The sequence below is a fragment of the Cupressus sempervirens genome, chromosome 6 (genome assembly GCF_028749045.1).
Source record: "Cupressus sempervirens isolate cs-2001-9-10 chromosome 6, ASM2874904v1, whole genome shotgun sequence".
Classification (NCBI taxonomy): domain Eukaryota; kingdom Viridiplantae; phylum Streptophyta; class Pinopsida; order Cupressales; family Cupressaceae; genus Cupressus; species Cupressus sempervirens.
The window spans coordinates 301484098-301510508 of record NC_143123.1 but is presented as its reverse complement, the minus strand read 5'-3'; the positions used below and the strand labels follow the sequence as shown (position 1 = coordinate 301510508).

General features: G+C 36.9%; 1 protein-coding gene across 1 annotated transcript in view; it reads right to left on the bottom strand.

Moving 5' to 3' along the window:
• Positions 1-6188: 6188 nt before the first annotated feature.
• LOC149552400 (guanine nucleotide-binding protein-like NSN1) overlaps positions 6189-26411 on the bottom strand; it is a 44740-nt gene continuing 24517 nt past the window's right edge. The window contains exons 8-10 of the mRNA XM_089790200.1: positions 7432-7611; positions 7080-7291; positions 6189-6965 (exon numbers count right to left, since the gene is read on the bottom strand). Of these exons, the coding sequence (XP_089646326.1) occupies positions 6585-6965; positions 7080-7291; positions 7432-7611 (773 nt within the window). The 3' untranslated portion in view covers positions 6189-6584. The remainder of the gene's footprint in view (positions 6966-7079; positions 7292-7431; positions 7612-26411) is intronic.

Sequence of the window (26411 nt, the reverse complement as noted above, 5' to 3'; positions counted from 1 at the left end):
TATCTAAAAAATGAGGGAAGAGACTGACACTCTCTAAATAGACAATAGAATCTCCCGCGGATCTCATAGTAAATGGGACAACAAAAGATAAAGTGAGACTCGATCTCAACCTTCGCAAGGTGACAAAGTCGACAGATCATGTCCTCCCTACCGATCTAGTGATCAATCTGAATACGTAATTGGTGAGATCCCACCCTAAAAGATCCCAAGGAGATGTGAAGAGCATGAGTCCAATGACAAGTGAGGTACTAGGATCGTAAGATGATCTTGTCCTAGATATCAACGAAGTGCTCAGCATAGAAGGCCATACGTAGATGGAGCCTGCCTAGGGGATTTCTCCAAGTCGTGAGAACATATTGTTTGTAGATGTCAAGTCTAACATGCTCGTTCAACTCCCGCTGAGGTGGAAGAAGGTGGCCTAGAGCGTCCAGAGAAAACTAAAAGGCGGGAAGATGATCCATACTAATACCAATCGAGCCCAAGAGGGCAGAGACCTAGGTGTACCAACAACAAGATCTGTGACCAAAGTCTGACCCCGTAACCTCCTTAGAGGAATAGTAAGCCAAACAAGAATATCTGTGATGAGCATCGGGTGAATCAAAAAATCTCTGGAGCCGATGAAGAAGCCAAACTAAATCAAAGATGGTACCTAATCTGAAAGGATGAGCACCAAACCTTGCTAGAACGATGTTGTGTGGTGTGGACCCATGACATCTAATAATGCACCGAAGGAAGAGAGTTTAGACTCTCTCAACGAAGGCCCGGTCAGACTCCAAGAGGGAGGGGCCCCAAACAGTAGAGCCATAGAGGACAATTGGCTTGACTAGGGAGTCAAGAAGGGAATCTTAGTTGTGGTGTCTTGGAAGTGGTGTCGAAAGCACTAACACTCAAGAATAGCGAGGGAACCAAGCCCCTTGTTGACTCAGGGCTACATGGTTGGTCTCAGGCTAAATCGGGGTCTAGAAAACTTAACCTGCAAGTAAGTATATGAAGATGCAATGTCTATCTCGGTACCTTGGAAGTAAAAATGGAGGTGTGATGTCTTCAAACAATTGAAGACCATGACCCAAATCTTGCCTAGATTTACAACAAGCTCATGTGAGTCTTAAAAAGAGGCCAAGCCATCAAGGAGTTGTTGAAGACCATTAAGGGAAGATGCTAGGAGAATCACATCATCAGCAAATAGGAGAATGGAGATCAACACCTAATGTAAGTAACAACCATCGTCAAGGAGCGAGCAATCACGGAGAAATGCCTCAAGCTCGTCGATGTAGATGCCAAAGAGAGTAGAGGAGAGGGCAGCCCTGTGAAGTCCTGAATTTGCCCACCACACACTTGTATGACCTCGTAATAGTTGTAAGGAGAATCTCTAAGATCCCGATGTCCTTGAGATGCTGAAAGAGAGCCACCCGAGGAACAGAGTCGAAGGCTTTACGAAAGTCAACAAAACAGTAATAGACTTTCGTCAAGCAGTGGCAAGCCTCCTCAATGATGGCCCATAAGGTCAAAATGTGATCAATGGTCTGAATATCTGTACAAAACCCAAGCCTGACCCCTAGCCTGGAAATGTCGTTGATCGAGCTCTATGGATAGGATAGCGTTCAGCACAGTCGCATAGAGTTTGGCAAAGTTATGCCCAACCATGATGGCCCTATAGTTCCAAGGGTCGAAAGTTGGCCCAAACTTATGGATCAGATAGATAATATGTCATGACCAAGAGTAGGGGAAGCCAGCGCAAACCACTCAATTAAAGAGCACTATAAGAAAGGGGCCCAAGATAGAGATACCCATCTTGAAGAATTCAGCTTGGAATCCTTCCTCATCCGGTCTTTTGCTACTGTTAATAACTCTAACTACCTCACTAATGTGGGAGAAGGAGAAGAGGTGACTAGAAGAACATGGCACAAAGGGATCTACACTGCAATAAAGTGAACTTTTGTTTCTTGTGGCAAAGTAAGCGGCGTTAATCGAGCCTCAACTAAGAGGAAGTTGTTATTTGGGCTCCTTATTTTTATGATAGTTGTCTTCTATATTTGTGCATTTTGCTCAAACTTTTAAATCTTTCACTCTATATATTATTCTTGGATGCATGATACATATCACTAAGTTGTTAGGGTTGTACCCATGTCCATGATTGAGCTTTTTATGCAAATGATGTTGCATGTGTAAAAGTCAAGCTTCAATAAAAAATTTGTGATGAGAGGGATGCATGCAACATCATTTGCTAAAGAGCCTGCAAGTTGATCTCATTTACTTCACAATTATAAATGGCTCTAGGGTATATGCGATGTACCAAGCTATTTCTATTTGAAGCATAGTTTAAAAGTTGGTTATGTTTTCACTTCATTTCATAATAAATTGAAAATAATTAACATTGATTTATTTTGAGTTAATCTTGAATATTTTTTCTAATATATAGGCATATTTATAAGAAAATGGGAAAAGAGAGAGGAAGAGAGAAACAACAGAAAATTAACATGAGAGAAAAGAACAAGGAATGAAAGAGAAGATAGATGAAGAAAGAAAGAAGAGGTGAATAGAGAAGATACAAAAAATCAACACAAGAAAATAGAAAGGAATGTGTGTGTGTGCGTGTGTGTGTGTGTGTGTGTGTGTGTGAGAGAGAGAGAGAGAGAGAGAGAGAGAGAGTCAAATATATCAAAATGTTGGCATACTCTTACCATCCAAAAGGATCTAAACTTGCTAATCAAGAAGCTAGCATCATCTATATATCCATGACTAGTAAGTAAAATTGACTTAACACGTTAAGATCAATTGGTAGACTCATCAAAGACATTATTAGAGTTCTTTACTAAGACTAATAATAATGTCATGATAGATATACAAGGAGGTAAGGTATTGAAAATAAGATCTAATGAGAATTAAATGATTTGTCATTATTCAAGCATCCAAATAAGGTGAAATATTGTAACTGGCATTTGTAGAACTAGCATCAAATGTAAAGGAATAATCATAAAAAAACAAACTAATGGCAATGCCAACAAAAGAGAAGTTACATTTGCATGAAAACACTTCACTCGTGAAAATGAAAAATCACCAAGATGACAAAACAAGGGTATCATAGTGTCAAGGATCAAAGACTAAGAGTTGATGAAACATTAAAAATCATCTCTTGATATATGCATTAAGAATCTCAAAAAAGACACGAGCATCTACTATAATACTTTATCAAGAATGCATAACCCAAGAGTCCAATAAGTAGATATCAAATGAAGAACAAAAATAAAGTTTCCACGTCCTAATTAAAAGAATGGCAATAGAGCACAAATAGAATTATAAAACCAAACCCTAATGAGATAGTAAGTATACACGTAACAATCAAAATCTATCAAATATAAAACCCTAATGAAAAAGCAATAAACCTTGAATAAAATTAGGTTTAGCATTTAATGTGGAAAAACACTCACATAAACAATATAGGGTAGTTAAATAAATAATAACTATTACTTAGTAATAAAGCTATATGAAAGAGGGGAACAATTAATTATTGAAATTGAATACAAAAATATACTATAATCTAATTGATGTCCAACTTGTAGATATTGGGAATTCATTTTTTGTCAATGCCTAAGTTTTATAACAGTGCTTGTTGCTAAACAATGTTTTTCATTGTTCACCTACTTAAGTTCGGACTTAAACCTAATTTGTAGCTCTAAACTTGTAAATTTTGGATTCATGTAAGGACAGCCTCTCAAATTCTTACTCAGTTCTTGATATCTAAAATTCTGTAGACATGGACAATTTAATAAATATATTAGAATTATGTTGATATATAATAAATAAGTTATCCTCGATCTAAATTCTAAATGGACCAATTTAGTACAATGAACCAAGGTCAAAAACAAGAAGCATTCAAACACTTCATAAAATTGCTTATATCCACATACAATTAAAGTCTACATATGCTCAATGACTTCTTTCTAGATCCTTCTTACAAGTTATTCAATCCACTTAGATCTAGTATCTAAATATAACAACCCTATGCAAAAGTTGGAATAAATGACCTCTAGGAGATGGTAAGAAAGGGATTTGTGCACCTAAATTTATTAGTTTAAGATACAAATCAATAATTGAAGATCTCATCTCAAATCAGTCTTTCACTCACTCACGAATTTGATTTATGATAATGAAAAACTCAATGTTAAAACATGTAAATCTTACTAAATTTGATTTATTAAACAAGCTAGGATATGGTTCCACACAACAATGTCATTTCTCATGCTCCTCAACTCATAGAAGACCGTTATTAGACCCAGAATATAAAGGGAAAAGCATCATAGACAAGTTTCACCTTAAAACTAGTTATCACACTATAAGCATGTTCAATAATTAAAACTGGTTTTAAAAGCAGTCCAACACACAAAAATGTGGCAAATGTTGTGCCAAAGTTTCAATTTCAACTTAATAGAGCTTAATATTAATCCAACCTTATTATTTTAACGGGGAAATTAATGCGTGAAATTGGTAACAACCTTTTTATTTATCTTTCCAAATGATCACATGGCAGTTTTGCTTTCATATTCTATAAGTACTATTTTTGAAAGAATCGACAATTTAAACATAACCAAGTGTCGTCTTTGTTTTCACCTTGGATTCAAATGATACGAAATCTCGTACATTCATGAGACCCTACATAATCACACATACAAAACAAGCTATGCCCACAATTCAACAATGCAATTATAAAATACCAGCACTTGTGGAGAGAACTGTACTAACTATAAACATCTTTCTCAACTAGAAATTTCTAAGAGCTTGTGTTTCCATATCATTCTACTGGAAATGATACCATAAAACTTTAAAATGAAAATATACCCAATAAAAACAATGTTTTCATTCTTGTTTTTTTATTGTCCCCTCTTAAGCAGAAGTTCAATGTATTCCTGGCAGTCATTGGTACTGCGATTTTATTTCAACTAATGGTTTTGCATTTCAAGACTGTAGGTTATTTTATTAGTCTCTATCTATTTATAGGCAGGGAACTAATGTTTTCAATAGCAACATTGAATTAATTTACATGAGAAATAAATTTTCACAATCTAATGTTTCTAAGAAGATTATTTTTAAAATCTATTTCTATACTATAATATCTTATTTCTTATTGGCTAGAGACAATTTTCATGAGGTTATTTTTATTTTCAACCCAACGAATTGCCAGAAAAAAAAAGATACTAGATAAATATGCATTTATGACATTGCTAGGGTATACTTAATCTATAGTCGACACGCCTACCTGACAATTACTGTACATTAGACCTTTAACCTTTCAGCCTGCAATATCTTTATTGCACAAAATCTTTCTCATACTAGACGAAGATCCAATAAAAAATTTATTATCACCAAAATACAATAGCTTTTCTGTTTAGAATGATTTTTTTCACTTCAAAGCAATTCAATTCCACTCAGCGATTGCAATTGGATAAAAGATAATAATTTTAAGATTTTATTATTAAGAAGTATTTTTTAAATACAAGAATATTAATTTTTTGTGTTTTATTAATTTAATATTATAAAATCAATAATATAAAAATTAATTCATAGTGACAATTTTTATTCATTCTATATATTACGAAAATAATTATAATTTTTTGTTCAATCTTATTTTTTGAAATGGTTTGTTTATATATATATATATATATATATAAAATATTTAATAAAATATATTTATTTCTAGTATTATTAGGTGAAATTGGTACATTCATAACTGAGATTTTTTCTCTCTTTCAAGAAGAATAATTTAATTTTTCAAATAAAAAACTTCTATCTATTTTACCTACTTTCTAACCCCTACATGAGGCAGGGACTCCAACTCAAACCAGAGCAGTTGGAGCTCTTGTTCAGTTGAAGGAATTATTTATACAGATTGAATGGAAATTTTCTATTCATAAAATATATCTAATAGATATAATCTCACAGCTATGAACATAAAAGTAATATTGGTTTTTTGAAGTGCTATACTGCCACGGGCAACAACTCTCCTGTGACGAGGTAGGTTCTATTCACCAATTCTCGTAAAATTTAGAATATTATTTAGTCTCGATGTATTTCTATGTTTTCTAAAGTTTCTCAACACCTGTCTCGAGTAAATGTGTATTTTGCAATGCTTGGGTTTCAATATGTCTTCTATGATGCTTGTATTAGAATATGCCAAAATAATCATTTATCGATACATCAAAAGGAAAACGTTCCCAACTCTATTCATATCTGAAAGAAGAAACCAGGCAAATAAGTAGCCTACTAGCTTTACTTCAAATACAAATGTTAGTACGAATATTCCAGCACAACCTGCACTAATAATACAACATTTTGTAATAATCAGCCTACTTCTACTACTCATCCACACCGTTAGCCACTTCGGTGAGGCTATATAATGTCTAATGCAATAAATAAATATCATACTTGGAGAAATAGATTAATTAGGCCATCCAGCATTAACCGTGGTAATTGATCCTCTCCAGCACAGCAAAACAATCTACTTTTCTTCCGGCAAAATTGAACTCAAAATATTTTTAAAAATTATATAGATGAACTGAACTGGTATTAATCCTACACCGTTTAGTTTATTATTCTTCCGCCTCCAATTCAACACCTGTCATCGGTGCACCTTCAAAATCATTCCCATCATCTTTGCTTTCGTCGGCATTATCCGGATGAGCTTCACTCTCCAAAGCAGCATACTGCTGATTGTAGTCAACAGCAAAGTTGTAATCATCATCCTCAATTTCATTAGTTACATTCACAGGCACTTTGCCGGATTTTTTTCTCCTCTTTTTTGCAGCTCTTGCAGCATGCGGATTCAATATACCTTCTGCCTCATAGAGCTTATCGCTTTGATTCAAAGTTTTCTTTACTTTAGTCACAACAATTTCACTGGTTTCCATTCCGTCTGCATCATGTGTTTCCTGGTCTGGCCTATCGGCTTCTTCCATGTCATCTTCCTCGCTCTGTCAAGACAATGAGAATATAAAGGTTTGAGATACATTTTGGACCATGGGAGATCACCCATAAAGAAGTGTGACAAAAAGTCCTATTTTAATTGAAGCCGAAGAGCTGCAAACCTGTGAAAGCTGGACATCCATATGGAGAGGAGAATTAGCAGCTATTTCAACATGACCACTATCAATCATAGGATCGAGATTGCTTATCATTTCCGACTCCTGTTTATAAAACTCATCCAAATCAAACTCTTTTCCCCAACTTGTTACTATAGCAGACTCCATATGTTCACCCTCATTTCGTGTCGGTGGTAATGTATAATAGGGTATCTTTCCTGAACGATCATCATTAAAGATAACATTACGATTAAATACTTCATTACTTCACTTCACTGCAAGCAAGGTCGAAAGAAAAATAAATACAGAAAAAGGTCAAATCAAAATATAACAATTAAAAAGCAACAAACTCAGTTACCTTCATTCCAGTCATGTAAAACAATCCTAGCAGCTGCTGTCACATCTGGTACTCCACCTTTCTTTAGCTTTCCACGAATTGATGCGATTTTTTGTAAGAATTCATCTACGGAACTAAAGCTAGGCAGCTTGTATAACGACATCAATGTCTCTGCTAAACACAGCCTCAAAATCTCCTTCACTGGAGATTTTCAGAAAGTTAGCTATCCATAAACAAATTAAAACCTCGTTCTTTTCATTAAAATGGACAATGCATGCATAGCAACAAGAAAATTATAGTACAATCGTAAAGTCGCGAAATATTAATATTTAATAAGGTCATGAAAGTGAAAATATATATATTATTTAATATTATCCTTTGAAAGTAAATCATAAGGATGATATTACTTAATTGATTCAATTAGTGTTGGGTGACTTCATGAGTAGATGGTGAGTTAAGTTAGAAGTTAATTAAGTCACTTTTTCTTGTTATTTTCCTAGGTTTAAATCAGACTAAAACAAGGAAAATGAAGAGACAAGCAGAAGGTTCATTATTTTAGAGAATTTGGGAGCTTCTAGCTTTTTATTGGATGGAAAATTAATTCATCTTTTTGGTAGATTCACAATGGAATTCACAATTGTCTCGATTTTTCAAATTTGACATCTATTCAAATTTAAAGATATTCGCAAATATGATTGGCAATGAATTTCCTTCATCTTCTATAAAGAAGTATTTTTTATAATTATGAGCTGGTTGTCTTTATGCTTGATTGAATTGCAATACAGTATAGTATGGTCTGGTCTGCTGTTTGAATAAAATAGGTTCTCTATTGACATATAAATGCGTACATGTCGTAATCTTGACACTGTAGCCATATGGAATTAAAGAAATATAAAGGTCATATTTGGGGCTTGGCATACTGATTGATTAATTTCATTAATAGCTTAGCAATAACTGAAGCCCGTGAGGTCTTGGCTGAGGTCTCTTTGATTTGATAAGTTGTGGCATGTTAGAGAAGAATACGAAATATACATATCTATTAGGGAAATATTTGCAGCTGTGGAGTTCTGATTTTATTTGGAGTTTTTCTTGTTCAGCATAGGGGCTCTCAGAAACTGTGGACTAAATGCAGTGGCGTCTTTATTGCTGAATATGCTAGCTGAATGAGAGACTGTGTTGAAGCTTTGATGTCAAAGATATGGTATTGCTGGTGCATAGACATTCTGGTGAAATCCTTCTTGCTGTACGTGGTTTTCTCTACAACAGCAAAGTGTTCTCATTCATCCATATTTAGCTGAGAACAACACATCAGATGATTAAAGAGTTTCTGACAACCAATTTTGACTTTATCAAGCTATCTAGGAGATATCACTTGCTATGTGGAATTTCTCAACATAATGATACCATTCTTCGTGCATTTATGAGCCCTGGATCTGTTATTGAAAAGGCAGCCAACAAGCTACAGCAGTGAAGGCAAACCAGGGGCACCATTTTTAAAATATTACGGAAAGACATAATATCTAGATTGCTTGGTGTTCAAGTATGACTGATGAAATCTGTTATTACTAATAAGTTATAACTCATCCTAGGACATGGAATTTATCTTCTATTTGAAGCTAAAAGCAATTCTTCCTTATATGGAAGATTTGTTGTTCTTGAAAAGATTGTACTGTTTTTATGTTTACTCAATTCTCATATTTGCCAAGCAAGTTATAAAATCTCATGAACAACTATGTACACGTGAAATTGAAACAATATATCTGCACTTACAACTGAAAACAAACTCGGTGACAAAATGTCTTATAGTTGAATTAATTAAGGGAGAGTAAAAATTGTATCAGAACAGAGGTGGCATCTTACAAGAATAAAATTAAGAAAGTGTGCTTCGAATATAGATTCTTGATAGTTGGAAAACTCGGCAAGCCCAAAAAAAAAAAATCAGGGACAAATCAGCCAATTTTTCAAAAAAGACTCGGGGAAAAACTTGCCTTTTTTTTTTATTAAAAAAAATTGAATTCATGAAAAACTCGATGATTTTTTTTTTGCCGAGTTGCGAGAAAAACTCGGCAAGTTTTTATAACTATGGTTTGAACCACAAACTCATCCTGAATGTAAGAGCGCCTTTGTAAAGGCCATGAGTTTCTAAGTTCAGCTAAAAATAATTATTAACTAGAACTTGCACCACTAAGGTGCAATGGTTATGCCTATAGTTAGATGTGCTGGGTTATTTATCACTAGGCAATGGGAAAAATGTTCGAAGAATCGGAAATTACTTTTGCTAGGAATAATTATTTTGAATGTAGTTGATACAGATTCAAGAAAGTGCAAGAGAAAATTGCATATGTATGAATGCAAACTATAATTCATGTTTCCAATACACAATGATTATACAACATTTAAAATAGATATGTTATTTACATCTGAAACTATGTATTTGTAATATATGGCATGTCTTCAAAACCTGCTGCACAAGAGTAGAAAAATTATTTGTCGCTAAGATTAGCTGTGAAACTTTGAGAGAATGTATTAAATGTGTAATGTGAAGGAGATAGGGGTGAGAATTTTGTACCTTGATTGGTTAGAGAGACAATTGTTGCATTCGAGCTTCCTCTTTGTGATGAACCTCCTTATAGCAATATCGTGAGAATGCTCGAAATAACAGAATACAAAATGATAGCAGAACTCAGAATGAATCTACTGATCGCAGGCCACTTCGAGGGGGTAACCTCCTTTGAGCAAGCTCAATACAATAAATTCGTCCGTGCCCATCAAGGGCCTCAACCTATTCTAATATACTGAGTACGATCTAGAAAAGTAATATTACCTATGCATGTGGGATAATAAAATATACTCACGGGACGACTTACAAAGCATATGCGTCCAACAACACTACTCTAACAAAATAAACAGAAGGAACACACAGGTCCCTAACATCCCCTCTCCCTTAGAAAAAAGCTTTGTCCTCAAAGCTTAAGGTGTGGAAATTGTTGTTGAATCTGAAGAAGGGGTTCCCAGGTAGCATCCTCTGGTTGCATGCCATGCCACTGAATCAAGACCTCAGAGATGGAGCGAGAGCGAAGCTGGCGAGTGCGCTGGTCAATGATTGCCACCGGCTCCAGGATAATGGATCCTTCCGTATCCATTTCAGGGAGAGTAGTTTGTGCTCTGACAGTGGTACCCAGAACTTTCTTTAGACAAGAAACATGAAAGACTGGATGAATGCGGGAAGAAGGAGGAAGTTCCAGTTTATAAGCAACTGAACCAATCTTCTGCAGAACCTTATAAGGCCCATAAAATTTTGGGGCCAGCTTATGACGCCCTTTCAGCTTTAGGGAGGATTGTTTGTATGGCTGTAGACGAAGAAAAACCATATCCCCAACTTGAAATGAGCGCTCAGAACGGTGTTGATCTGCTTGCTGTTTCATCCGATTACGGGCCATGTGAAGATTATCCTGTAAGGTACGAAGAATCTGATCCCTGCTGCGGAGAACTATGTCAACTGCCTGGACTGGTGAGCTGTTGGGAGTGTAGGGAAGGAGCACTGGAGGTGCCTGACCATAGACTGCTTCATATGGAGTCATTTTAGAGGCAGTGTGATAAGAGGTATTGTACCACCATTCAGCTAAAGGGAGCCACTTGGCCCACTGATGTTGCTGTTCGGAAGTGAAGCAACGAAGATAAGTTTCCAAGCATTTATTGACAATTTCAGTTTGACCATCAGTTTGTGGGTGATAGCCCGAACTCATCTTCAGTTTGGTGCCAGTTTTCTGAAACAGTTCAATCCAAAAATGACTGGTAAAAGTTGCATCACGATCAGAGACAATGGAAGAAGGGAGGCCATGAAGACGAAATATCTGGTCCATGAAGATTTGTGCAACAGAGGAGGCAGTATAGGGGTGGCTGAGGGCACAAAAATGACTATATTTCGAGAGACGATCAACCACAACCAAGATCACTGTCTTGCCACCGGATTTAGGAAGCCCTTCAATTAAATCCATAGAAATATCAGTCCAAATCCGTGTAGGGATGGGCAATGGTTCGAGCAAGCCAGGAAGGAGGGTCGTTTCACCCTTGTGGCGTTGGCAAGTATCACATTCAGCCACCATCTGTTGAATCGTCTGTTTCATCCCTTTCCAAAAGAAGTTTCTCCTTGCTCGCTCATAAGTTTTGAGGAAGCCTGAGTGCCCTGCTGAAGGAGAAGCATGGAGTTCATAAAAAATAGCCTGATGTAGAGCTAGGTTCTGAGGAAGCACTAGCCGACCCTTGTATCGAAGAGAAGCACCATCCCAAGAGTAATGTGGTATAGCAGAAGGATTATTGGCTAGCTGGTGAATGATTTGAGATAAAGAAGAGTCACTGTCATAGCCCTGCTGAACAGATGCTAACCAATTGGGAATGGGCATAGAAATAGCGGAAAGGGAAGCTTGATTATCAAATGTGCGAGAAAGAGCATCTGCCACAATATTCTCCTTACCCTTCTTGTAGGTGATCTCATAATCATACCCCATGAGTTTGCTGACCCATTTCTGTTGTGTAGGAGAGGATACCCGTTGTTCCAGGAAGTATTTCAGACTTTGGTGATCGGTTCTGATGCAAAAATGACTCCCTAAGAGGTATGGCCGCCACTTCTGTACAGCATGCAAAATAGCCATCATTTCTTTTTCATAAGTAGAGAGGGCTAGATTCTTACCAGAGAGGGCTTTGCTAGTGAACGCAATAGGATGGTCATCTTGCAGGAGAACAACACCCAATCCATTGCCGCAAGCATCACTCTCAATAGTGAAGGGTTTGGAAAAATCTGGCATTGCGAGAACAGGTGTACTGCACATAGCCTGTTTCAGTTGTTCAAATGCAGTCTCAGCAACAGGGGTCCAGGAGAAGGCATCCTTTTTTAACAGAGCTGTCAATGGTGCTGAAATTTTCCCGTAATCTTTGACAAACTTGCGGTAGTAGCCAGTCAACCCCAAAAAACCCCGAAGGCTCTTGAGAGTTTTAGGATGCGGCCAAGTTTTCATGGCATCTATTTTTGTAGGATCCACCCGCACTCCATGGTGTGCAACAATATGCCCGAGATACTCCACTTCCTCCTGGCCAAACACACATTTAGATAGTTTTGCACAGAGTTGATGATCAGAGAGAAGTTGCAAGACAAGCTCCAGATGATGGAGATGCTCAGCCCAAGTTTTGCTATATATGAGGATATCATCAAAGAAGACCAGAATGAATTTCCGGAGGTATGGTCGAAAGATGTTATTCATCACTGCCTGAAATGTTGAAGGAGCATTCGTGAGGCCAAAGGGCATGAGTAAAAATTCATAGTGACCATCATGTGTGCGGAAGGCAGTTTTAGGTATATCCTCCTCATTAACCCGAATTTGATGATACCCAGAACGAAGATCTAACTTGGAGAAAAAATGAGCCCCATGAAGTTCATCAAGAAGTTCATCAACAACTGGAATGGGAAACTTGTCCTTTATAGTGAGATGATTAAGTGTTCGGAAATCAATGCAGAGTCGCCATGACCCATCTTTTTTGCGAACAAGCAGAACTGGAGAAGAAAAGGAACTGGTACTAGGGCGAATAATACCTTGCTTCAGTAAGTCACGGACAAGTATCTCGATTTCGGTCTTCTGATGAAATGGGTAGCGGTAGGGCCTGATGTTGGGCGGAACACTGCCAGGAAGGAGCTGAATACGGTGGTCCTCTGGACGAGAAGGAGGTAATCCCACAGGTTCAGCAAATACACCAGAATACTTGTCCAAAATGTGTTGGAGATCGGCAGGAGTGCTAGAGACTGCTGATGGCTGCATCTGAATGGAATGGAGCTGAGCGATGACACCATGTGAATTCTTCTTAAGAAGTTTTTCCATACGGTGTGAACTGATGATGCTGAGAGACCCTGGTTGTAAGCCTTTCAAAGTGTGTTGGTGCCCCTCGGCTGAAAACTGCATCCAAAGTTCAGCAAAATCCCAGAGAATGGGGCCAAGAGTGCGTAACCATTGGGCACCCAAAACCACATCACAGCCACCTAAGGGTAAGGCAAACATGTCAAAGCGCATGTTATAATCGCCAATAGAGAGACGCACATTGCGACATTTCCCTTTACAAGGTAAAGTGCCCCCATTGGCAATCATGACTTCAAAGCTAGAGCAGGGATGGATAAAGCAATCAGCCTGTTTGGCTATTCGTGGATCAATGAAGTTATGAGTGCTACCGGAATCAATGAGTATAGTAAGAGGGATCTTCTTGAAGAAACCCTGGACCCGCATGGTTTGTGGAGTAGTGACTCCTGCCAAAGCATGGACAGATATCTCTGGTGGAGCTTCTGGTGAAGGAGGTTCAGGCTGGTGAGGCTCAACCTCATCATCCACTGTTTCCTGAGCATCTACATATTCTTCCAGTTCCGGTGGAGAATCCACATCCAAGAGATAGAGCTTTTGCTGAACACATCTATGGCCCCGAGACCATTTCTCATCACAATTATAACAAAGCCCTTTGTCTCGCCTGACTCGCATCTCTGTTTCAGACAAGTGCTTGATCGGAGTAGTTCTGGGAGCTGGTATGACTGGAGGGTTGTGAGAACCTGTATTTCTGAATGGAACAAAATTAGATCTGGAGCGTTGTAGAGCACTAATCTTGTCTTCCGCTAACTTAGCCAACCCAAGGGCTTCCATCATTGTAGTAGGTCGAAACATTTTGACTTCTGAGCGAAGTGCATCCTTCAGACCACTGACAAAACAACTACGGAAGAATTCATCAGACAAGCCCCCTGTGTGATTAGCTAATTTTTCAAACTCTGTCTGGTATTCTCTTACAGTGCCTGTTTGACGCAGTTTAGTGAGTGCTCCTGTGAAATCATCAAAGGAACTAGGGCCAAAGCGCTCCAAAATGAGGGTGTACAATTCTCTCCATGTTGGGCCTACATTAGCCTTGATGTACCAACGGAACCATTGAAGAGCTTCATGTTCCAAATGAAAAGATGCAAGGGGGACTTTGTGGTTATCCAAAGTATTATGCAAGCTGAAATACTGCTCTGCCCTATAGATCCATCCAGTCGGATCAGAACCATCGAAACGTGGAAAATCAAGCTTTGGTCCACGGAAATTGCCAGAAGAGGACCCAGTATCTCCTGAATGGTTTCGGCTCATGGCTGACTGCTGAAAGTTAAGACCCAGAATTTTGTCATCCAGATCTTGAAGTTTGGTTTTGAGGGATGCCATTTCTTCTTCCATGATTTTTGCTCCTGTACGCGTAACAACCATAAAGCAAGGTTTTTTTTTTTTTTTTTTTTTGTTTTTTTTTTTTTTTTTTTTTTTTTTTTTGGAATGGGTAGAAGATGAGAAACAAAAACTTTTTTAGTTACGGCAAACTTGGATTTGGGTAAAACTCAGATAGGAAATGGGTGTTCGACGGGTGGTGGGAGACTATCTGGGGACAAGGGAAACAGAAAAATGAGGGTTTCAAGGGTAGGGAGGCGAAATGAGGCGAACAGTCCAAGAGGGATAAGGGAGCAAAATGAGGAATTGAATCTTGTGGCTCAGTTTGGTGGCGATTGGATGAGAGGTGAAAAAGATAGGGCAAACCCTAAAATTAGATAAATGAGGGATTTAGGGCTTTGATATGTAAAATTTGGGGTTGGGTCACCAAGGAAGGAAGTATGCGAAATGATATTGCAGACGTTCGGCGGAAGTATGAGGAGAAACAGAAAGCAAACAAGGAAGCTACGACTAAAAAACAGAAAAATTTTTACTCTTTTTTTTTTTTTTTTTTTTTTGAACAGTCGACTTAGAAAAATTCACTCACAGACAGAACAACTGAAAAGAGTTATTGCAATAACAAGAGATATTAGAAGTGAGAGGAACCTGAAGGCCACGACAGAAAAAAATTTGATGTAATTTCCACCCAGCGAGCCCAAGAGAGTGCTCTGATACCAGATGTGATGAACCTCCTTATAGCAATATCGTGAGAATGCTCGAAATAACAGAATACAAAATGATAGCAGAACTCAGAATGAATCTACTGATCGCAGGCCACTTCGAGGGGGTAACCTCCTTTGAGCAAGCTCAATACAATAAATTCGTCCGTGCCCATCAAGGGCCTCAACCTATTCTAATATACTGAGTACGATCTAGAAAAGTAATATTACCTATGCATGTGGGATAATAAAATATACTCACGGGACGACTTACAAAGCATATGCGTCCAACAACACTACTCTAACAAAATAAACAGAAGGAACACACAGGTTCCTAACACTCTTTTTTCCTTATAATTCTATATGGATTGTTTTGCATTTTGATGCACCTCTAGAAGAAGAATACTGGTTGAATATGAAGGTCATTTAACAGCCTACCTCTTGACATGGTTGTGAATGTAAAGACTTTGCCTCTCTATTTTGCCAATGTCAGATGTTGCATCTGTAGTGTCAGTCCTTGAGATTTCTGCATGGTTATAGCCCATGCCATTGTGAGTGGCATTTGCCTTTGACCAGTATCAGTACAATTTTGGGGTCATTTTGGTTCCATGGTGACCCATTGTAATTTTCAACCCTTGCTACAATATATGTTGGAACAGTTCGTCTGGACAAGGACTATAAACAATGTCAATTACTTTGCGAAGAGCTCCATTCACAAACCTTGCTTGTGTCCATATGTCCGTTGTGAACATGATGTGCTGACCTTTCCACAGAAGTACCTATTGTTTAAGTTGATCATCACTAGCTGCATTGTCTGTTGCGCTTCAAGAACTTGCCACAATACTTATCACAAATGGACAGTTAAACAAACTGAACATTATTCTATTTTGTGCCTTGACTAGATCATTTGTACAAAATAGGTGCATTGAGTTGTCAAATGTTTCCTTTTCATTTGACGTAACATGTTTGTTTGTCCAAGTCATCAAGAGCTGCCAATCTTCCTAATGTGGCTGCATTTCGTATATTCCGTAGTACTTGACAATACTGCCTCTGTGTTATACCTTCGGCCTGCAGTCAAAACAGAGTTTGTAAGGCGATAACTGTCATTAAATATTCCCACAATGTCCTTGCACTTGAATGTGATGTGTAGATAGGCTTGTCCATCACGTGTAGCAACTGTGCAAGGTCATCTACCAAGATTATAGGGACTCCACCAAAGCACAAGTGCTGATTTTGTGGAAATGGCTAACACAGTCTACTGTGTATTTTTAGTAGCAGTTCTGGCCCTATAAAGTTCATTTCATCGGTAAGAACATACTTGATGTCCTTTAATTCCTCTTGGAATGTTGTCAATGCTTGCCCTTGCAGTGGCTGCATTTCTTTAATAGGAATCTTGAGCACTGAATGTATATTCGATGCATGTATGTTGAATACGACGACTCCTGTGGGAGCTAGTGTGAGAAGCTGGTTTTTCTATTGTGGTATCTTACTTTCAAGTGTATTTCTTATGCATGCTATCAAGTAGGATTTTCCTGTACCAGTTGTTCATCGAATGATCCTGCAAAATGGTTTGGCAAAGGGGCACTTGTTGTGATTTGTAATTACTCGAGTGCTTCCTCTTGCTTTGTCCACAATGGATAGCCTAAAATGTCAGAGCTGGACATTGTGTTCTGATCTTGAGCGCATTTTTATTTCCATTTATGAAATGAGTAGCAATTTCAGGTACCAAGACAGCAACAAGAGAATGCATTTAAACTTCTTCCTTCACAGGGCCCAAGGCAAGAACTGTATTTGACTAATATCTTTGTTACACAGGAATGCAACCCCACCCCTCAAACATGTCCCTGTCCCCTAAGGTGTTTAAGTGACGAGGGGGCATAATGAGACATACCCTAGCCATACCCCCAATATAAGAAAATCTGGAAACATCCCCAATGCATCCGCAACATCGGGATGATAGCAAACATGTTGAGGACAACTAGCCTTCTCTGAGGAAGTCGGCAGCATCTCACACATCCCTTGACTGTCCATGGCACAGCTAGGTGTCCCCAACAGGAGCATAAGTGAGCGAGCATAAAGTTTTCAAGTCCTAACTGAGAAGCCTACAATACAAATTTAAAGGAACTAAGCATCTTACTTCAGAACTAAGATTTCAAAAAAATTGCCTTCTCAAATGTGGAGATTTCCCTCTATGAAAGTGAGATCTACTCCCTACTTGTTGATTTTTACTGTAGCTGAGGTTGGAATCCACAAGCCAACATAGATATCAGAAAGGTTGTGATTATATTTATATTATTAAATATCAGATAATATAATTAAATTATTATGATAATATAATAATTATTATATTATACTAATAATGATAATATATTTATATTGATATATATAATTAATATTATAATTTGTTGATATTATATTATTGTAATATAATTATATAATATATAATTATATTAATATATATATATATATAAGGAGGGTCATTTACTAGAGGTGAGATCGGGGGAGATTACGTATCATCTATGGTTGGGAGGGTAATAATGTTCTTCTTGCCCGTGGATAATTGAGCAAACCAGGAAATTCAACCCTATTGTGTCATAGTAAAATATTCAAAGCATTTTGAATTTATTTGTATGATTTATTGCAATTATGTAGATGAATTTATAAATAGCTACTTCTCCAAACTCACAAAATCAAAGCAAACAAATACGGTCAAGGACTATGTTCATAAATTTCAAGCCCTTTGTCTAAGAGTGGAGACTGTTTTTTGATTAAGTAAAACAGGTTTTTAACAAGGTTTTTTGAAACCCATCAGTTAACATCAAAATACTACTTAAAGTCTAGTGCTGGCATCAAAGCAACAAAAAACAACAGGGCATTCCAGGTCACCAAAACTAAACAAAATAAAAACAGCCAAAAGCTAGGGAACAGACAAAAAACTAGGAGCATCAATCTGGGCACCTTTTCTTTGACCAGATTTGCATTCTTGAGCTCCAGCTCTCCCATGATCTATGTCGCGTCAGTCTTCAAATGACTATCATCCAGAGACACCTCCTCTTCCCTCTTCCTCTTATCCGATGTCCTTTTGCTTGGGCTCTCAACCTGCAAGAAGTCATCTTCATCTGCGACCCTGAATTCCTCTATCCTTTTCCTCCTTCCCCTTTTTGCTTTCCTCCATCATCGAGTGCAGCTGAATGATACTATCATTTAATCCTTTGATTATGTTGAGACTCTGGTTAGCCGAGCTACAGAGAGAGCTCTCCATCCTTTCCACTCTTTTTTCAATCTCAAAAACCCTCGCATCCAACTTTCTTATTCTAACATTTCTGTCCCCCCCTTCCATCCTTTCCTGCCATTGCATCCTGAACTTTATCTCTTCTATTTCATGAAAAATCCATTTAATGGACCGGAAATTGTCCACCATACTGTTGCAAGCGTTGTTTAGGAGGTTCATCGCCAATTCCCTCGCGTTACCACTTAGAATCACCAAAGCTGGGTTGATGAGTTCCTCCAACTGGATTCTGCCATCCCTTCCCTCCATAACCTCCGGATGGATATGCTCACTAACCAGACCCATTTTCACTGTGCTTGTTTGAAAGTTCCTCCATGTATTTTTCCTCCCCTTTGCACCAAGAGTAACAATGGTTTTTTCCAAACCATATTCCTCTTTACTCTCTTCTTGAGCTTCGAGCTTGGTCTCCTTACCCTTACCATGTGCCTTTTCTGCTTCCTTATCTCCACCCCCCTCCTTTTGGTTGGGTTGTCTTCCTTCCTGCTTAACTGAGCATAACTGGTGCCCACCTCTTTCACATTACCCTTCTCATTCGTTTCCATCCCCTCTTCCTCTTCAATTAATCAGACTTCTTCTTCCTGCCCATGTCCTTCATAATTTTGGCGACCTCCTCATCATCATCCGAATGCAGCCCTGCACTATCCTTCATATTAGAAGGAAGGTAAGAGCTTTTTGTATCCTCTGAGGTCTCTGCCTTATGGGCAATAGCTCTTCCACGAGTTTGAGCTTTAAAGTTCTCATATATAAGTAATAACGGACCCTCATGGAAGGCAAGGTTAGCGTACGCTTTCTTCTTAAAACCCATCATACTCTTATTTGCAGAGAAGAAAAAGGTAGAAGGGGATGGAGATTTTTGTTCCATACCTGAAGTGGTTTAGGATAACAAAATGGTGGGTACGGATCCTGTCATACCTAGTGTCAAACGTAATGTAAGAGATAATCGCCCTTAGGACAAACATCCAAAGTTTCTTTATTGATGCAGGTTCATAGTAGGCACCAGTCTTCACTAATTCCTTCAACTCCTTGGTATCCTTAGCAAAGTCTCTCAATAAGATGAGGTTTAAGAGCAATATTATACAAGGTTTAAGGGCAATATTAAATGTGAGGTAAGTTTGTTCCAACCACAATCTGTGTCACAAGCAATATTTATGGTAAGAAAAACTGAGACGTTTTTGGCCCACAAGAGACAAGGGATCCTAAACATTAAAAGCAAGACCTTACCTACACAGCCACTAGCTCAAACCTCTGTGTTGACTCCACAACAAATTGAGAAAAAAGATGGGTTATGTTTCAACTATGATGTCAAATATTGTCAAGTGTATAAATGCAGTGAAAAGAAATTGTCCTATGTTGAAGGTCAAATTAAGGAAGACAAGAACCACAATTAGATGGTCATATTGAGTCAAATGAGGAATCACACACTTCTCAACGCATCATTTCTTCCATGCACTCTTCAAGTTTTAGCACTCTACAAACTCTCAAGAGTCAAGAGTAATAGTATTCATTGACAAAAGTAGTGCTCATAATTTCATCAACAATAAGTTGGCTACTCGTCTAAACTAACATATATGACATTAAATTAATCGTGAGATATTATCATCCCGATTACCCAATGTATGTTTTCCCCATGGGTGTGGCAGATATTGTTTTGAAAGTACACTCGCTTACTACTCGCAAACAATCGAAATGAACTATCAGCACTATTCGTGAGATTTCAACCAAAAGGAAAAATGGTAGATCTAAGAGGGTTGCGTGCAAAGTCTGCACAGATGGTAAGCTCTTATAGAATGCAAAAATGCTCAAGAAAGGAGCTAATGATTTTGTGGGCCACCTATTTTCAGCGGAAGCCTATCAATGAGAGTTTCTTAATCAGATTTACAAGCAATTATAGATCGGCATTTAATGTTTTTGGGGACATGCCTAAAAGCTAAGTCACAAGATTCGAGTTCGAGTTCGACAACTATGAAGTTCGGAAAAAGTTCGGCAAGGTTAAAAAAATTGAAAAACATTTGACAATAAATTTGCCTTATTATATATATCGCTAGGAAGGTTTGTAACTTTGTGGAGACAATTAAAGAGTATAATATTGTTTTTTACTTTTCTTTGCTAATAAAGAGAATTAAAATAAAAGAATAACAATCTTTCTATTTAATATTTTCTAATAAAATAGAACTTTAAAATTACAAAATCAAAAATAAATAAAAAACCACTGTAATAATAAGTAAATTTCTAATCATTAAAAAAATACAAAATATTATTATTTTACTGATAATAAATAAATAAATATACATAAAATATACACACATTATTAATGTTTTTCTAAAATAAATACATACAGATATTGATAAAGAAATAATAAACATAACGTTTTATCATTAGCTTACAAAACATTAAAACATAATAATAAACATAACATTTAATATTATTATCTAATTAAACTTTAAAACCTCAACAAATAAATAAAAATGTTATCAAACTGTCTATCAAATAAATAATAAAAATGTCATCAAACTGTCAGCTGGAAATAGAGAAGCGAATGGGGCGGACAAACAGATAAAGCAAACGCAGAGGAACAAAGCTAAGCAAACGAAAATGGAGAGGATCGGCAGGAGGCTAGAGCAAGGTAATACGATTTGCCACGAGCTTCACACACAACCTTCCAATGGCGTCGTGATATTCAAACGCAGTTTTTTTCCTAGGAGTTTTTTGCCCTAACCGAGCTTCAAATGCACAGAAATGTTTTTGCAATTTTTTGCCCTAACCAACCTCCAAAGACCCAAACAAAGGGCATTGTATTAGATTTTCTTTTCCCCAAAAATCCAAAAATGGTTTTTTACAAATTTTATGACAAACTTGGCAAATGTTTTTCATTTTTTTGAGGTTTGTCGAATTTCGAATCTGAAGCCAAAAATTCGGCGAACCCCGTGACTAAGCCTAAGAGACTTCATCCTAAGAGGAATCACTATCATTCCGTTCAACTGTGTGTTGAGGCCTTCTTGGTACCTGTATATACAAAAAAGTGAGATTGAAATGATTTTTCAAGAGATGCTAAAGGCTGGAATTATCACACAGCCAAAAAGGCTTGCTCTTATGGTAAATCGATATTGTAATAAAACAAAGAGATAGAAGCTCCTCACAAAGATGTACAAAGATGTTTCTAAAAGAATATAAGAAACAATCGCGAACGAAAAGATGAAAATAGAAACTACCTAAAAAAACTAAAGAATAACTAAGAAGGCCATTAAAAAAACATTACAATATTCTAATACCCTCACTTAATGGTCATCGTCTGACTACCATGTAGGAGACACAATGTATTTTGGTCACAAATTCTTCAAAACATTTTATTGTTGTTGAGACCCTCCTTGGACTTGCAAAATGTTAATGACCAAGAAGCCATGCAATCTGGTACCTGGGTAACAAAAGTATCACTCCTTGTAGCCAGAGACACCAAGATGAAACTGAAACCACAATTTTGAGGAAAATCATCAAACCTATTTTGCAAATGAGCACTGTGACTCAGAAAATCAGAAAGTAGAAACAAAGAGATGAAAATTTGATCAAAATAGACAACAGAATATGACACACATTAGTTGATACAAAGCTTATTGTTTTTGAGGAAAAAATTATTAAAGCCCAACAGATAAATATTTGAAAAATTTATTAAAACCCAGAAGAGAAGCCTTCGTGCAGCAAACCACGAGACTTTGTGCAGTGACAGCACATGCAAGTACATGCAACTCACCAAATGTACATGCAAAAACGTGCAACAAACATGCAACTACATGGAACCTTTGAAAATCAGAGTTGCTCAAACCTTTTTTGCGGATAACCACTACGACTCAAAACAGACTGCAAAATGCACTATGAATTCCTTTATTTGTGGATGACCACTATGACTCAAAACATGCTACAAAAAGCAAAGATTTAAAAACAGAAAAAAACAGATATAAGTTTTGAGGTAAAAAAATGATAAATACTAGACAACAGAATGTGAGACACTAATCAGATAATAAAAAACTTCATTTTCTAGGGAAAAGGGTAAAACCCAACAGACAATTTTTGAGGAAAAATTTATTAAAACCCATCAGCGAAACCTTCATCCGACAAACCGTAAGATTTCATGTGGTAACAACACAGAAAGCATCATACAACTCACAAACATGCAAGAAAATGCAACAAACATGCAACTACATGCAACCATTGAAAACACAACTTTTTCTCAAATCACTAAGTAGCTTGATCAATACCCCTTTACTAGGCTCACAATTTTTAGCAAAAATCTCTGAAGACAAACCACAAAAATTTCATTAAATACCTCCAAAAGATTTTTATTCAAAAAACAAGCAAGAAAAACAAATTTCTGAAAAAATAATTCTAGATCAACAGAAGTTCATTTTTTCCTTACAAAAATTGCCAGATTTTATGATATCCCATCGAACCACTATGATACTTTTTGTTCTCAAATGTAGATTCACGTGTAGAAGTAAAGGTGGATCCCAGCGAAGGCAAAAGCGTACAACACAACAGTAAAATGTGAACATCTCGTCTGAAGGTCTTGGGTTTGAATCTACTCAAGCTTGACACATAATAATAATTACTCTCAACAAATAATAATAAATAAATAATCCAGGCTTCGGCCTATTGCCTATACAATTTAAAAAGGTGGATCCCAGCAAAATTCAAGGCTGTTCTGGAATGCAATGTTCACAAAACCATTAATAAATAAATTGAAGAGCTCCTTGGAATTGATGAGATACTATCAAAGATTCTTAGATTTGTGAAGAATTATGGTCGTATAGCAGAAATCCCTCATAGCTATATTAAAGAAGGATTTTTTTTCATGCAATGAGTTGGCTAATGCAGCATTTGAGTGACTGAATGAGGCTATGTGTACGAACGTTCTTGCAGCTCCAAACTTCACTAAGGATTTTATTGTAGAATGTGATGGTTCAGGAAGCAGTGTAGGAACAGTTCAGCAAGAAGAACATCAACCCAATGCTTTCGAAAGACGTCAATCAAAGAGCAAGAGTCAATCTCTGAGAGGAAACTGGCCATTCTTCATGTAGTAAAACAATGGAGGTCTTATCTAATGGGCAGACAATGAGGTGTGATATAAAGGTTGTTTACAAGAGAAGAAAAATGTCATGGCAAAAGCACTATCTAAGAATAATAAGAAAGATGAAGCTTTACTATGTGATGCCCCAACATTACAAGTGGGTTGACTAGCAAAAGACAAAGCAGACTAGCAAAATGATGTTGCTACAAGAAATTTCATTCAACAGTTAAGGTGTGATCCCAGAAATTCAGATAAGTTTCTTTGGAAGGTAGATGTCGTATAAAGAGCATTGCATTTGAACCTATGCGATAATTCCACTCTCAAATAAAATATTCTCACGGAACTTCAAGAATTGCCAATTGGAGGTCATTCAAGAGTTTTGAAAACATATGATCTAATCAAGCAAGACTTCTTTTGGGAAGGGTTAAAAAGGGATGCTCAAAAAATTGTGGCTGAATGTTTGGTTTATCGAACATAATAAAAGGGAGACCATCAAGACACTAAATATGCACCTTTCATTGCATTATTTAGTCCTTTTTCCACAAGTACACTAGCAAAAGTATTCTTGAAGACATAGAAAAGCTACACAGTACATCAAAGGTAATTGTCAGTAATCATGATCCTATGTTTGCAAATAACTTTCAGACAGACTTATTCTCATGTTTACACACTCAATTAGCCCGTAGTTCATGTCATCCTCAATCTAATAGGCAAACTGAGGTTGCTAGTAAGTGGATGGAGGAATATCTACTTTGTTTCAATTCAAATAAGCCCATAGTTCATGTCATCCTCAATCTAATAGGCAAACTGAGGTTGCTAGTAAGTGGATGGCGGAATATCTACTTTGTTTCAATTCAAATAAGCAATCTCAATGAGCAGATTGGCCACCACTAGCAGAATGGCAGCATAATACTTCTTTTCATAGTTCATCAAAAATGATTCGACTTATGGCACTATATGTAATCTGGATATCAACCTCCTTCCACCACATCATCATTGATTGTATCAGTAAGAGTTCATGTTGTGGAGGGCCACATGTTTCATCAATAACAAGTACTCTCAAGCTTCAAGGAAAATTTAGCCATTGCACAATATCAAATGAAGCAACAAGGAGATCAAGACCCCAGTGAAAGAAGTTTCTAAGTTGGGGACTGGGTGTCCTTAAGAGTGCAACCTTACAAGCAAATGTAGGTGAAGCGATAGACAAAGAACAAGAAGCTGTCTCCAAATTACTATGGCTCATACCAAATCCTACAAGATAGGCCAGTTGTCTCCAAAATAATATGGCACATATCAAATCTTACAATTGATGGGCAGTGTTGCCTACAAGCTTGACTTACCACCATCAACAAACATTGGATATTCATGTTTCTTGTTTAAAGATATTAGGATAATATCTTCCAAGATAGAATGTTTCTTTCAAGGTCATCCAGTCGTCTTTAGTCTGTATAGGAAAGTTTCCTATTCTGTCTTTTGTCAATGTATGTTTCCTTTTGGAAATATCTTGTTTGTACATCCTATAAGAACGTTTCCATTCTTTGTTAATAAACATCTCATTATTCTATCATTTGGCATGTGTAACATGATATCAGAGCTTAGGAAAAAAATTAAAAAAATTAAGAATTCCATTATGAAATCTTATGTTCTTTGATTTTTTCGAAATAAATCCGTTTATTTGTAGACCCAAAAAGGGTTTCTATTCAAAAAATCAGTTTGCAGCACATTTGTGGGTTTGCTTGTTCTACCTCTATTCAGCCCGTCTACAGTTGTCTGCAACTCGCATGACCATTTGTACCTGCAGCTTCAATTTAAGCTTATCTGCAATTTTTTTGAGTTTTTTGCAGCCGGCTAGTGTTTCATTGTAGTTAATACAGCTACAAGAACATCAATTTACCATAACAAAAGAAAGTAACTGGGCATATTACCCCTATTACGATAATAGATAGTTTCTATTAGCTCTGTTTAGTATCTAATGGTTATCTATTGTAATCTTTTGTAAATATTAGAATGTTTCTAATATTTAGCTTTATGTTTCTCGAATAGAATGTTTCTATTCTTTACGATTGTTTCTTAAGGAAACATCGTTTAGTCTCTTGTATAAATCGATCTCTTGATCACTGTTAATAACCTAATACCAAGCAAATATTTTCCAATTACTTCGTAATATGGTATCAAAGCCAATACTCTATTTTTTTCGAAAATAATTATAATTTCTTGGTTGAAATTATCTGCCTTTTATTTTTGAAATTATTTACATGTATATTTGCTTCCAACTCTCTCTATAATCCAACTAGGGGTTCCATTCTGAGAGATTTGAATCCGCCAACTTCTGGTTTGGTCCTGTAACCCATTTTTATCCAGATCTGTCTGTTTTTCTGCACATTTCTGCCATTTTAAGGGTATTTTTGCAGCAGGGCCATTTTTGTTCAAAACCCTAATTTTTTGTATCGAATCAAAAAACATTTACAAATTTTTTATGGGGTTTTTGAGATCTCAACTAGGTTATCTATTTTTTCAAAGTGCCTCAATTTTCGTATCTCAATTTGCGAGATCGACAACATATTTTTTCTGAGTTTTTTGAGTTCTCTTCTAGGTCACCCTTCAAATTTTTTAGGTCTTCCATTTTTTGCCTCAAGGACATGCCTTCATAGATTTTCATGTTATTCACTAAAAATGTGCTATGGCATCTTTTACTAATATTTTACTCGAGGGAAATCAAAAGTTCAACGGTTGCAATT